The sequence below is a fragment of the Macaca nemestrina genome, chromosome 9 (assembly GCF_043159975.1).
Source record: "Macaca nemestrina isolate mMacNem1 chromosome 9, mMacNem.hap1, whole genome shotgun sequence".
NCBI classification, from domain to species: domain Eukaryota; kingdom Metazoa; phylum Chordata; class Mammalia; order Primates; family Cercopithecidae; genus Macaca; species Macaca nemestrina.
The window spans coordinates 44,064,895-44,080,530 of NC_092133.1; the positions used below are offsets into that span (position 1 = coordinate 44,064,895).

A 15,636-nucleotide genomic window follows, 5' to 3' on the forward strand; every position below is an offset into this window, starting at 1 on the left:
CATGCGATGAACCTAGGTTGCGCACTCCTTATGAGAATTTAATGCCTGCTGATCTGCCACTGTCTCCCATCACCCCTAGATGGGACCGTCTATTTGCAGGAAAACAAGCTCAGGACTCCTACTGATTCTACATTATGGTGAATTGTATAATTGTCTCATTATATATTACAATGTAATAATAATATAAAGTGCGCAATAACTGTAATGTGTTTGAATCATCCTTAAAGTAACCCCCACCCTGGTCCATGGAAAAACTGTCTTCCACAAAACCGATCGTTGGTACCGAAAAGGCTGGGGACTCACTATCTATACAATAAAACATTACTTGAAAACAGATACCTCTATAAGTAGCAATACAAAAAGACTTTAACAATACAATAAATTTAAAAGTAGCTAGGGCATGGTGGCACACCCGTAGTCCCAGCTCCTAGGGAGGCGGAGATGGATCACTTGAGCCCAGGAGTTCAAAGTTACAGTGAGCTATGATCATGCCACTGCACTCCAGATTGGGTGACAGAGTAAGATCCTGTCTCAAAACAAAATAAATAAACTTAGAAAAAAGAGCCCCCTTTTTATCACACCTGAATTTATGCTAATGAAATAGCTTTGACTGGAGGCTCTTCTGAAATAGCTTAAGGTTAGGGCTACTCACCAAAAGACCAAAAATGATTAAAGAGTTGGAAATTTCAGTCCCACCCACCAACCTCTGTGGAAGAGAGCAGGGTTGGAGATGGAGTCATGAAAACCATTGTACAGTGAGGTTCAGAGAGCGCCCCACTTGGTGAGCACATTGAGGTCCTGGGAGGGTGGTACAGCCAGAGAAGGCACAGAAGCTCTGCACCACCCTCCATCCCCCTTAATTTGTCCTGTGCATCCCTTCTATTTGTCTGTTCTTGAGTTATATTCTTTATAATAAACCAGTAAATTTTTTTAAAAATAAATACAAAATAAAAACTGTATACTCCTTTTTTTTTTTTTTTTTAAAAAAGGACAGCACGATTAAAATGAACAAATGACTTCACACAGCAGAAACTGGGATAGACAAATAGCAAACAGAAATATGAATAGAAGCTGTACTTCATTAGCTATCAAAAAAATACAAATTAAAACTACCATGAGATAACCTTTCATATCCTCTGACCCAGTAACTCCCCACTTGGTATATAAACTTTTGCATATGTGTACCAAGAGCATATAGAAGATATTCGCACTATTGCTGTAGGCAAAAAAATCATAAACCATCTAAATGGTCATCAGCAAGAGATGAAATAAATTGCGGTAAGTCACACAACAGAATACTATACAGAGGTGAAAATGATTAATTACGACTATAAAATAAATCAGTCTCAGAAATATGATGTGAAAAACAAAAGTCTGAGAAGAAAACACTGTTTAGAAATTAAAAACCAAATATGGTGAAATTATTTTTTTTAAAGTTTAGATAAACACAACTTTCTGTAGTCACTTTTATAGTGGCAGAAACAGCATTTGTTGTATTAATATTTGTCAGACCATACACATTTAAGTATTCTTTAGTAACTACCTCAAAGTAAAAAAAAAAAAAAAAAAAAAAAAGGGTTCCAATCTTTCGAGAAGGTCTAAGTACAACAGAAAATGAAGTGGTCATAAAAGAAAAAGGGAAGGAGGGAGAAGTGCAGAAAAAGAAAGAAACTGTAACATTTGATGCCATGAAGGTAAACCTGACAGCTCGAAGGAGTGGGAAGTATTTCTTTCTCATTGTATACATCTTATTATATTTCAAATTTGGAATAATGTGTTTGCATTCCCTATTTAAAAATTAAATTATAATAAAAACTAAAAAATCATACTGCACATTCTCCTAAGTACTATCTGTAAACAAAAGTTGCTTTCCACTTTTTTGTAAGGACTTACATTTAGCAATTCTTAAAGAAGAAAAAGACTAATCTTTCATAAGGCACATACTTCTCTTAATGTTGGACATTCTTCAGCTTGTTTAAATCTGCTAAATTTTCTCTTGTGAAGTAACTGTTCTAGTAATTTTAAGAAAAATTATAAAGTGGATAAATGTTCTATTCAATCCTAAGATTAATGTCTAAGTTTGATATATAAGGAAAACAATCTTTATCATAAACTGGTCACATAACTTTTCAAATAATCTACCTCTTTTTGTACTTGCTCAATCTGCTTTTTGGCATCAGTCAGTTTCTCTTTCAGCTCAGCATAATCTTCTTCCTTCCTCTGAAGATCAGCTTTCAGATGCTGGGTACAAGCAGAGCTTGCAGAGAGTTCCTCTTTCAATCTAAAAAATACAAACCACTTTTCTATGGTAATGTATTATTAACTACTTAGGACCACACATGTGAAATGGTAACAATCTTTACATAATTACATCTTTTCACAAGTTTGGAATATCCAAACTATGAATGAGTTCTTCAGAAAATATTTCATATGATTTTTATAAGCTGATCTTTTCATATAACCTATGGTCCAAAGGTTTATATGGACAAAGTTCAAGTTCTTCACTCATCATACATAATACGCTTTACCAGATTAAGTATGACCATCTAATTTTTTTAAAGCTGCATAGCAAAATGAATGCTTTGTGTATTTTAAAATATTTTGAATAACATTTAGCTTACTTTTCTGTTTCTTGCCTGTTGGTTTCTTTTTCTTCTTCTTTTAATTGAAGTAAATGCTTCATATCTTGCAAATTATTTGTTAATTGTGTGATTTCTTCTTTCAGTTTGACTTCCTTTACACTTAAATCTTTGGTGTTTTTGACAGAATCCTGAAGATGTGCTTGCAATTCCTTCAGATTTCTTTCTAGCTTTAAGATGACGGATTCCTTTTCCAAAATGTCTTGTTCTAATTTGGCTGAATGACTACGTTCCACTTTCTGAGTCTCTAAAATTGTTTCAAGTTCCTTTATTTTTGCCTTATAGCAAGTAACACCTTGTGTGAGTTCTGAAAGTGCTCTCTTTCCTTCAACTACATGCTGTATTTGAATGTCAAGACTAGCATTTTTTTCTTGCAGTTCTTCTTTCAGCTGCTGTATAAGAGTTTCCTTTTCTTTTAGTAGGTCATCTTGGTTTTTATGCTCATTCTCCTCTACTTTTAGTCTATTGTTTTCATCCTTATAGCCTTTTACTTCTGCCTGCAATTTTTCAATTTGTTGTTCCAATTCCTGAATCTGATGACTTTTTTTGGAGGAGGACTTCACAATCTCCTTACATTCTTCCCAAATAGCTTCAATACTAGAGTGGAAAGAACTTTCCCTATTGGGTTCTTGAATTCGATATTCTTTAACTTGCTTACTTACCAAGTAATCATTACCTAAAAGGTGTAACTGTGTATTTGGCAAATTATCCTCCTCAGAACCATTTGACAGATCCCTGAGATTGAGCAAATCTATGTTTGAGATCTGAGAAACTGAATCAAAAGTACGTAGTTCGTCTATTTTCGTGTGCATTAATTTTATTTGTGAAACATTATTTGTAATGCTTCTTGTAGCAGTTTCTATCTCATGGGACAATTTCATGATCTTTTCCTCCTGTTCTTGATTTTTACTTTTTTGCACATGTAATTCAGCAATTGCAATGTCATAATTTGACTGAATTTGTTGGACCTCTTTACTTAAAGTTAAATTTTTTTCAGAAAGAGAAAGTTCCTGCTGAAAATGAACAATCTGTTTATTTAATTCTGCTTTTTCTTCCTTTTCATTTTTAAGTTCATTCTCAATAGTGAGTAAAAGTGCTTTCAGTCCTTCATTATTTTTTTGTAAAACTCTAATGTCTTCATTTTCTGCAATGTTTGGTTGCACTTCTTCACTTTTCTTTTGGTCTTCAGTGATAGCTGAACTAACATGGGTAGATCCTTTAAAAATAAGAAAATTGTTATTAATCTGGCAAACCTTAATAAAACCAAAAAGTCACCATATAAGCCAATATTCAAACATACAAAACATGTAAAAGTAAACTTCTAATTTAAAAAAATGAAATAAGCTGTTGAGAAAAAAAGAAAAACCAGGTTATAAAACGTATGGTATGAGCCCATTTATGTAAAAATTATTATTTCACAAGGTAATACAAAATTAGCAAAGGAAGTACACCAAAATGATCGTAGCTACCTACCTCTGAGTAGCATTACCAGCTATTTCTAACTTTCAGTGTTATTTAAATTTTGTACCAAAAATCTTTATTATCATTTTAATATGGGACAGAGAGGAGGAGACGACGAGAAACCCTAGGCAGACATTCCAGATCCTAAAGAACAGTTTTAAACTATAATTATATTGTAGCTTTTACTATATTAGTGATAGGCAAATGGAATATCTTAAATTTTCATAGCTAAAATTGGAAGGGAAATGTTAAAATTTTGGGAATTCATATAATATAGCCTTACTAGCTATAACCATCAATAAACTGCTTCATACTACAACTGTTTCCTCAAATGTGATATAGGAATAATACCACCTATCTCAAAGTTGTGAAGATCAAGAAGACAAATGAGTTTACAACACTGTGCGTTGGATGGATTTAACTATTAATAGAACCTGAAAATCTGTACATGAGGGTTCAACTAATTGAAAATGCATAAAAGTCTGCCTTTTTCAGGCTTAGTATCTATATTTCTAGAATAAGGATATCCCTACCTGCCCAACTTACTCTACAGAATAATGCTAAGAGACTAACATGAGCTAATATATAATTTAAGTTAAATGACTTTGTAAATGTTATGCACATGTAAGAACTTTAACCATTATAATCAATACAAATTAAACTATACCCAGAACAGATATACTATTAGCTACAATTTAATTCATAAGTTCACTCTGACAAATAAACTCACCCCACGTAAGTGCCCAGTATAAATTACACAATTTTAAACTTTCCTCATAGATTCTATGATTAAATCTTGAAATATAATTAACAATCTTCTAGATATATAAATTTATATCTACATATCTTTTTATATTTCATACAATTTCCATTAAGGGTCAGATGAGTGTCTCAGATCCTTGAAACCTTACTTCAAAACAGGCCAGAATCTGACTCTTCATTTTTAGAAATTTTTTCCTGTTTTGTTATACTTCACGGTTTGATGTCTATATGATGTTTATAAGTGGACTTTACAACATTGTTCTGGTATAATTTGTATGTGAATTTTCTGCACGACATTGCTCTAATACAATCAATTCCATATGTTCTTCTGACCCCCATTCACTCCCTCATTGACCATTTTTGTTTAATTAACCTGTATTTTTATGTGGTATCCTCACTAAGTATGTAAGAATCAACTTCTCCATGTTTAATGATCCCAGATATAATATGAAGTACAAGGGTTACTAATCTATAAGAGCAGAAGACAATTACAAGGTAGGGTTGGCTTGAAATCCTTCTAGTTAAGAAATCTATTACTTTCCATTGGTATCTAATTGACTCTAAAAAGTATATTGTACAGTTTTCTTTTTAATGAGTCCCGAATATTATCCTACGCATCTCAGCTCTTTATATTTTATTGAAATATGTTTGTCTCTCTCATCTACTAGATTTTAAACTCCCTGATGGCAGACTCCCTATATCTCACTCATCACAAACAATAAACCTAAATAAAATAATAATCCTAAATGTAGTATTTTGGAAACTTAACTACACCACATATGTTCTTCTTTTCTATCTCTAAGACATATCATGGTACAGAAAACAATCTTTATAAATATGGTTTTGGCAATAGTAATTTATTCTTCTTCTAGATGTATGTAAGTTCATGAATCTGACATATTCCAGTTATATTAATTTTGTTACTTTATGGTAACTTTATGTTTAAAATTTTAATGTTCTCTCTTTAAACACTAAAAAACATTTATTTACACAAGGGTGATTTTCTAGTTTTTTTGGGAGGAATTATCCAGGGAGATTATTAAAATGCAGATTCCTACCAAACACCAAATATACTGATATGGTAAGTCTAGGATGTATTTTACATGCAACATTTTGAGAATTAGTGTTCTGGGGTACTATTTTTGAAAATTTCAAGAAGTTGACAGGGACCTCTGTAATACCTTTGGGATCTTAACATATCAGTTTGTTACATTATAAAGTCCTTAATTGACAGCACTGCTGCATGTAATTGTTCCTTAAGAGCCAAACGTCAAACCTCTTGTAGTTATGAGATTCAAACTCCTAACTTTTAGCCTGCCTCTCACAGGCTCTTGTACATCCTAGTTGTGAGATGATAGTAGCCCATGGGATGCACATGTAATAAATCTGTTTGATGAAGAAGGCAGCACTTTTGAGATCATTAAAAAGCTCATTAAATTGAAATCTGCCATGCCATATACAAATGAGTTTCTATTTCCCTATATACTAATCACAGTTGAAGTTATGAGCAAAATAAAGGAAAAGTCAAAGCACTTATGAAAGGTCCCTCAGGTACTACTACAATGTAGAGAATAAAAAACTTATGTGATTGTTTGTTCTCAAGGTTTTTTAATACTATGACCACTCCCCCACCACTTTTTTTTTTTTTAGACAGAGTTTCAATCTTGTTGCCCCGGCTGGACTGCAATGACGCAATCTCGGCTCACAGCACTCTTCGCCTCCCAGATTCAAGTAATTCTCCTGCCTCAGCTTCCCAAGCAGCTGGGATTACAGGCATGCGCCACCACGCCAGGCTCATTTTTTGTATTTTGAGTAGAGATGGGGTTTCACCACGTTGGTCAGGCTGGTCTCGAACTCCTGACCTCAGGTGATCCACCCACCTTGGCCTCCCAAAGTGCTAGGATTACAGGCATGAGCCACCACGCCCGGCCTATGACCCCTTTTGATAAATTAAAATCCCCTAGCTCTCTCAAGATACTGATTTCCCCCCAGTGAGAATATGCCCCCACCCAAGAATCACTATATAATATGGGAATCTTACCTCCCTGTCCCATCTAGAATTTATCTAGTTTTACCTTCGATACTGTATATATGTAAAACAACCTTTATTTGTAAGTCTTTATTTTTCAAATGCAATCCATGTTCTTTCTTGTTTCACTCAATTGTCTAAATGCTCTTGGGAAGCTGTAAGTGAGAAATCTCGTTATAGGATTCCAAGGTCTCTTTTCTTTTAAACAGATTAATTTTAAAAGCTCACTGGACAAGGTTTTATTATCTATAATTTACACTCTCTCTCCAGCCTCAAAGAGGAAGGGGTAAAATATGGCATTATCCCTGCTGTATTTTCTTAAAAGCTGCTAAGTTTATTTTTGAAGCTTTTCTTAAGTTTACAGTTTACATTTTCCTATTCATTTCCTCAAGACTTTCAGTTTATTCTAAAGAGCCTACCTCCTCTAAAATTCAAAGGTTTGCCCTTCTTTACATTTAAAACAAACTTGCCCACTTACTCTTAAAGATTTTTTTTAAAATAATCTTCAACATATATTATCTTTCATCAGACTGTGTCCTGGCATCACAAATACAGCTTGAATACATTTATTATTAGTAATATTTAGCTCAAAGTCTTACTGTAAAATATCCTTTTCTCCACATGAATAAAGAATGCAAACTAAGAAAACAAAATAATGTGCTGGGATTTAGGCAGAAAATATTGTATTTATAAAAATCAAAGTAATGAGTTTTACCTATTATAAGCACAGAAATTATTACAGACATGCGAAAGAAATAATAAAAGCACAATTTCTAAAAGCATATTTATTAAGATAAAAGCTTTAACTATGCCCATCCCTAGACAGTTTATAACTTTCCAGAATAAAAATTCACGACATTTAGATTTTCTCAAGATTTTTCCTTAGACAAGTGAATGTCCCTCTGTTTGCCTTGTTCTATTTACTGGTTTAGAAATTAGCTTTCTTAAACGCCTGCTGCTGGCAGCTGAAGTAGTACCTTTCTTTGCTGGTGGTTCATCTTGTTGAAGTTCATTTTCATTTACTCTTTTTCTTTCTGAACAGATTTTAGTTTTGCTGTCCTGAGGCACTTCAACTGTTTCATTACAAATCAATTTATTGTTTATTATTAAAGAAGATGTATCAGCCTTGTCCTGAAGCAAAATAAATTAAAAATAATTCACATAGAGAAAGCCACAAAAAATGTACAAACCACATAAATTACTTTCAATAGTGTTACCACAAAAATTTTATTTTCAAATTTGTTGAGACATTTTCTAAGTTATTTCTTAAGTTTCGTCCTAAAATAACTGATGGCTCTAGCAAATAAGTAACATTTGGGGATAACTGGAGAATCTTAAGAAGATAAATCCCTGAAGTCACATCAGAAATGTGCTTTGAAAAGAAAAATATGAGACTCAACTATTTTGTTTTGTAGCCAAAGCCTCTTAAAAATTAGCACTGTCTTAAACATTAACAACTCCTAGAAAAATAGTTTTGACCTTAGCTTTAAGTAGACATATATTCAAAGATATACAGTCTACAGACAGCTTTGCAACTGAGCTTCTAGATACGTCATTTAGACTTTTTTTTTTTTTTTTAAGGCAGACTGCCTCCCTTAAAAAGGCTAGCAGCAACCAAGCACAGGGGCTCATGCCTGTAATCCCAGCACTATGGGAGGCTGAGGCCAGAGGATTACTTGAGCCCAGAAGTTTGAAACCAGCCTGGGCAACACAGTGAGACCCCATCTCTACAAAAAATTAAAATTCCAGGTGTTGTGGCCCAGGCCTGCAGTCCCAGCTATTCAGAAGGCTAAGGCAACGGAATCTCTTGAGCCCAGGAGTTCAAGGCTGCAGTGAGCCATGGTCACGTCACTGCACTTCAGCCTGGGCAACAGAGTGATGAGACCCTACCTCTAAAAAGAAAGAAACAGGGGGAACTGGGGGCGGGGGGAGGGGGAACTTCCCAAAAAAAGGGTATAATATGAACTTAGAAGAAGGGTAAAACTCAGCATTTAAGTGCAAGTCTATAGTGTAATCAAATGTATGGTAAAGGCAGAAACTTGTAGCAATCAATTTGAAAAAACAAAGTGTATGATAAAGAGTGCCGCTTAATCAGCAAACATTTTATTAGCAGGAGATACAGATAAAAATAACTTTTTAAAGTCATAAAGTAATGAGTTAAGAAAAAAGGCAAAGTTTTTCTAGCTATCCCTAAACAAAGGATGTCATAAGGAAGAATCTCCATGCTTTCTCACTATTAGTCCCTTAGTGTCACTGATAAATGAAAATCACGGGACAGGCAGATCACACCTCTGACACAGCTCCATAACAAGTCCAAGTTGTTCCTTTCCCGATCCTTAGTACCTATCAGAATGATCCCGTCATTTTCCCCCACTTCAAAATACACAATCCTCACCAAAAATCTATCCTTCAGAAGTCATAGTTATTGAAAGGAGGGTTTTCTGCTCCCAGGGTATGCTTGAGTAGATAAAACAAAGAATTGAAACTAAATTTTTTCATTGGAAAGAGTTTGCTCTCAAGACAAGATGTGGAACGGTGACCCTACATCAACTGTTAAACAATTAGGTAAGTTTCAAACTACGTTGCATATTTTTATGTATTTAAGTGAACAATTTAAATTTAGCAAACTGTTATTAAGTTAGTTGATAAAACAAGGTCTAGAATCTATAAAGTTTATTTACAAGCAAGGACTAATTTACAAATATTGATTTTTTTTACTATCACTTTCTTAAATATCTCTAATATATTATAGTATGCAAACATACTACAGAAATAAATATAATCCCACGTGAAATTTCCAACTATTTTCTTTGAAGCTGTAGTCGCCAGAAATGATCCGTCTCTGGCTTTCCTTTTTGTTTTTATTTACCAAATCAAAGAACAGACTTAAAATCCAGATCAACAGATGAGAGCAAAAAGCATGTGATGACTAACCAAATAAAAGTTCCGAGAGCCAGGAGGCCCAGCAATTAATTTACTGCCCCAAGTCTCAAAAGTTTTACATCCCCTTACTTCGCAAATCAATTTCCTCTTCCTTAATCTCTACCGCTACCACCCTAAATCGAAGTCCTCATCAACTATTAGCTGAACTCTACCAAAAGGTAGCTATTTGGTCTCTGCCTGTAGTCTAATTCCATCTCAATCCTATCTTCCAAGTTTCCAAAAATATCTACTCAAATGAAAAACTCCTCTTTGCTATTCCTCTGGTGAAAATGACTCCCCACTGACTCCCCGAACTCTTTAATGCAGTATTCAAGGTCTTTCATCTTATCCTATTCTACTACTCCTAGCCTCATTTCTCACCTCTCTTTGCTTCAAACTTTCTTCCTAAAAAACCAATTGTTTGTATTTTCCTGCACTCATTGAAAGATTTCTCATTTCCACGACTTTGTGCACTCCGATTCTGGTACACAGAAGGCCAATGTATCTTCTTGTCTCTCATGACTACCATTGTCCCCTTCCTCTACTTTCAAAAGGCTAAATTTTACTCACCCTTTAAGGCTCAACTTAATCATTTTCATCTCCACAAAGTATTCCTAACTCCCCACCCACTCTCAGCTTCACACATTGACTACGACTGCACACTGTATTATAACTATATTTATGCTGTTTTTTTCTTATTGGGGGATTGTTAGGGGAGTAGATTTTATTAATCTGTATAATTCCAATAATCTAGCATAGTACCTGGCACACACTGGACACTCCATAAGTGTTTCTTGCTCCTCCACCTTATTAAATACTAATTATTTACTAAATAGTTAATTATTAACATATTAAATATTAGGATATTTCTCCCAGTTCAGGTACAGAAAAGCCAGAGATTGAATAATGTATCTAACAAATACCAAAAGAAAGGCCTGCTACAGGAGATTATATAGAGTACTCTTCTAGTATGCTCCTCATTTATCCCTGTGGTTTCAAAAGCCCATCTAAAGTTCAGATGATTCAGGGAATGTTGGTGGGTATTAGAGTTTGACTATCAAGATACAAAGGAAACTCAACAGTCACTTTTTATAAGATACCATGCCTGCTTCTTTTGATCATAGAAAAGACAGAAAAAAACACCTTTCAACAAAGCAAAATGTTTGGCTCTAAGTTTACTCAGTTTACTACATTATTACCATATATTTTACCATTTCTATATAAAAAAATAATTTGAAGGAGCTTACCCCCAAAAAAGAAAACCAAAGCCATTTTTTCAAAAAAGGATTAAAAGACAAGCTGATCATTCTAAGCTGAACTAAATATGAAATTATCTAAATTTGTATGAAAGACAAAGAACCCTTTAAGTCTTTACACGTCACAGTGTATAACTTTTTAGAAAAAATCCCTATTATTAAGCATATAAACAATAGCAACAAGACATACAATAAAAACAAGTTCTAAGGAAAAACCTAATTTTACTGAATTTCATGTTATAGTTCCCTGAAACATTATAATCTGGTTTTCTAAGTATGTCTAAATTCCTTTCTCCTCAAAGGTCCCCTTCCAACTAGCTGAGGCTTAAACGTCCAAAGGCTACATATTCTTCTCCTTTTTACGTGCAAAGCGCTGCCAGCATATTTTGTGGAAAAGTATGTTCAAAGGAGTCAAACACCCTCGTTTAAGTTCTCAAAAATTCAGATTTGGAGAACAGTAAATTGAGTTCAATGTTGCATACGCAATTCAACATTCTCGGTAAATTAGTCTTAGTTGCATAAGCTATTTTAAATTACTTCCTTTCAATAAAAACATACACTTGTTTATCTAATTTATTAATATAACACAAAGTTAAATTCTTACATTGCATTTAAATGTTTTCTCCATATGAGACTTCAGGTTCTGAAATTCATTGATAATACCTTCTTTTTGATCAATTGTATTTATCAATTCTTGAATTCTTTGATTCTGTGTAATTATTTTCTTTGGAAAGAAGAAAAAGCAATGTTTCATGAATATACTTTGGGATAACTAGAAAGCAAACATGATTAATAATGCAGTTTCATAACTCCTTCAGATTTTAAAGTTAAATAAAGATAATCGGTGGCAACACACTATGCACATCTTATTTTTGCCTTTAAAAAAATTACATACACACACACACACACACACACACACACACGTACACAAAGAAAAGAGAAGCTATATAGCATGTAAGAAGAATCTGGAGCCAGGCTGCCTGGGTTCAAATCCTAGCTGCTATACTTTTAATATGTCACCCTGGGCCAGGCACAGTGGCTCATGCCTGTAATCCCAGCACTTTGGGAGGCCAAGGTGGGCAGATTACCTGAGGTCAGGAGTTTGAGACCAGCCTGGCCAACATGGTGAAATCCCGTCTCTACTAAAAAATACAAAAATTAGCCTGGGGTGGTGGTGGCCACCTGTAACCCCAGCTACTCGGGATGCTGAAGCAGGACAATCACTTGAACCTGGGAAGTGTAGGCTGCAGTAAGCCACGCCACTGCACTCCAGCCTGGGCAACAGAGCGAGACTCTGTCTCAAAAGAAATAAATAAATAAAAATAAAAAAACCATGTCAGCCGGGGCAAGTTACATCATAAAGTTGCTCTAACATTTAAATGAGTTAATAAAAAGCACTTAAAAGAGTATCTGGTAAATGGTAAGTGTTCTATAAATACATATATAAAGTAACAGTCTAAAAAGCTTCCAAACAAGTTGGTTTGGTTTCGTTTTAAATTTAGGAAGATTATGGGAAATTCTTTATTTTCTATTTTATATAGCTTAATATAATTGGTACAACTAGTGTCTACTATTCAGTAGAAAAAATACTAGATAGGAATTGTATAAACAGTAGGTGTAATGTCTTCTAAGTACATTTTAGTTCTTTACATACTGGATATTAGATACCAAGATCTTGAATTATTTATATCTTATCATATTTTAAAATATTCAGCTTTTTGAAAGGATAAATGTAAGTTGAAATAAGAAGACTCAAGCCAGAAAACAGAAAAAATAACAGAAGAAAACTATTCCCCATGTATACCAAGAGACTATATTACTGTTTATTTTTTAAAATAAAAACATCTAGTCATCATTCATACTCCTTTGTTAATTAAATACCTTATCAAGACAAAATAAAACTTAAAGCATTACCTTATTAGATGTTTCAAGCTCTTGAATCAATGAATCTGTTTCTGAAAAAGTAAAGAATTTTGAAAATAAATATCTAAGCATCTGAAAATATGTATCACTGAATAACTATGAAACATATGCTGCTATAGTGACACTTTACTGTCACATTCAATAAAAAGGATTTTGATAGCACTAAATGCACACCCTACTCATTAAAAAAAATCTGCTAATTCAACCACAACAGGGTAATGTTTCAGAAAAAGCCACTTCTAAAACTCAGGATAAAAATACGTAGCATATGCTAAATAGTAAAGAACTGGCATAACGTCAGAGAAGAAAAGGAGCTAGTGCCTTCTTAGTACATCTCATAATGCAGAGGCACCACTTACATGTTATTTTCTACCCATCTTGTTTCACACAAAAAAGGACAGACCAGTTATTGCAACTAATTCTTAAAATGCAGATATTACAAACAATTTTATTTACGTATATAAAATGCCCTCAGCGTGGTGGCACATGTCTGTAATGCAAGTTACTCAGGAGACTGAGGTGGAAGGATCACTTGAGCCCAGGAGGTGGAAACTGCAGTGAGCCATGATCATGACCATGTCTCTCCACTCCAGCCTGGGTGACAGAGTGAGACCCTGTCATTAAAAAAAAAAAAAAAAAAAAAAAAGGAGGAAAGAAACAAAGAAAATGCCCTCCTAGTTAGAATTAGAATGAAGTATCAAACTAACAATCTACTTTAAACCACTCCACAGTAGTTACTCTCTCCCAGGAGTGAATCTTCTATACTGCAAAACTTCATCAAGAATATAGAACAATGCCAAGCACAGCATGGCTCATGCCTGTAATCCCAGCACTTTGGGAGGCTGAGGCAGGGAGGATTGCTTGAGCCTAGGAGTTCAAGACCAACCTGGGCAACATAGCAAGACCCCATCTCTACAAAAAAGAAAAAAAAATATGCAGCCGCTGTGGTGGTACACACTTGCGGTCCCAAGTATTCAGGAAGCTGAGGCAGGAGGAGGGATCGAGCCCAGGAGTAGAAGGCTGCAGTGAGCTGTGATGCCACTACTGCACTCCAGCCTTGGTGACAGAGTGAGACACTGTCATTTAAAATTTACAGCTTTACTCATAAAGTTAACACTTTTTTGATTTTTTTGTTGTTGTTGAGAAGCTCATTTTCTAATAATACTGGTCTAAAATAAATGAAGGTCAAAAAATATTTTTAGTAGTAAATTACTACAAAGTCATACAAATGGTAAAATACTAAAATATGTTAACTAGATAAAAGAATTTTCTGGTCACTATGGTAAATGAGCTACATAAATCTCTCATACTTACCAAGAGTATTTTTTATGTGTTTACAATATCTACATAGAGGTAAAATTTATCCACTTACCATTTTCTCTCTTTTTTAACTCTTCTTTCGTTTTGATTAATTCTTCTTTGGTTTTAGTTAATTCAGCTTTAATTTGATTAAACTTTAGTTCTAAACAAGCAATAGCTTCCTGGGGGTCAGGAAGAGATGCAATACATAAGTGAGCAATTTCAGCCTGTTTCTTAATATCAGCCACATTATCTTGAAGAGAATCAATAATATCTTCAAATCCTACATAATTATGTGTTTCCTAAAAATAGCAAAAACCACATGCCTAATATTAACAGTAGGGTTCACCGTTTACATGTGGCACCATCTAATTTAGACAGTTTTTTAAAAAAGCAAAAAATTCACCAATAGAAATTCTTTAAAATAAATTATATAGAAGCATTTCCAAATATGAAGAACCTGTGTTCCATTATTTATTTTCTGTTGTATGGATCATGAGGCATATTTTCTCATAAAAACAATGTTATAAACTGTGACAAGTCATTATAAAACAATTACGATTACCTAGTTCAAGTACAGTTTCAATTACATAATGAGACTTAAAAGGTTTTGTTGGGATGGTGCACAAAACAAACCTCCATTTTCACAACTCAGTCAATCCCAAACCATGTCAAGGATACATAAGGTTTGCTTCACAGCAGATGTCTGGACATCACTGTCACAGGCCCCTGAACTGAGTGATTAAAAAACAAAACAAAAAAAACAACTCCCCCAAAAAACTGATCAATTTCAGCTTCAGTGTAAGTAGCAGAAAAGGATAATTTTTCTTATATTACAAGCAGAGAATAAGCTGAGCCCAGTGGCATGCACCTGTAATCTCAGCCACTTGGGAGGCTGGACAGGAAGACTGCTTGAAGCCAGGAATTCAAGATCAGCCTCGGCAACACAGCAAGACCCTATCTCTAAAACTATAATAAATAAATAAACAAATAAAATTTTAAGAGTAGGAAATGGTAGTTGCCCAGCAAGGGCAACCCTTTTTATATATAAACATTTTTGTTTTAAACAGAACAGCAAGTAAATCACGTCTTAGGTCTCTTATACCTTTAAAATATTTTTAATTTAAAAGTGAGACAAATCTGAGGGGGTTATTCTGTAATCAGGCAACAAAGAATCTATCTGCCTACAATACAATGATTCAAGCAATACCAAAATAAGATATAAATATAACAGAGGTACACATTTTTCAATGACCAATCACTATATTTAAATTCTTGGTGCCTTACACTCCTAACAAAACATGCCTAATTATAATAAAGCTACACACTAAGCATTGTTTTAATT

At 34.0% G+C, this 15,636-nt stretch overlaps 1 protein-coding gene across 3 annotated transcripts in view; it reads right to left on the bottom strand.

The window, feature by feature from the left end:
• Positions 1 to 15,636, bottom strand: part of LOC105480525 (kinesin family member 20B) — a 69,658-nt gene that overhangs the window by 30,041 nt on the left and 23,981 nt on the right. For 2 of the 3 annotated variants that reach the window (XM_011739540.2, XM_011739556.2), the window contains exons 16-21: positions 14,365 to 14,593; positions 12,984 to 13,024; positions 11,674 to 11,793; positions 7,869 to 8,022; positions 2,622 to 3,855; positions 2,143 to 2,281 (exon numbers count right to left, since the gene is read on the bottom strand). In XM_011739540.2, coding sequence (XP_011737842.2) covers positions 2,143 to 2,281; positions 2,622 to 3,855; positions 7,869 to 8,022; positions 11,674 to 11,793; positions 12,984 to 13,024; positions 14,365 to 14,593 — 1,917 coding nt within the window. The remainder of the gene's footprint in view (positions 1 to 2,142; positions 2,282 to 2,621; positions 3,856 to 7,868; positions 8,023 to 11,673; positions 11,794 to 12,983; positions 13,025 to 14,364; positions 14,594 to 15,636) is intronic. The other variant, XM_011739549.2, reaches the window with a different exon arrangement.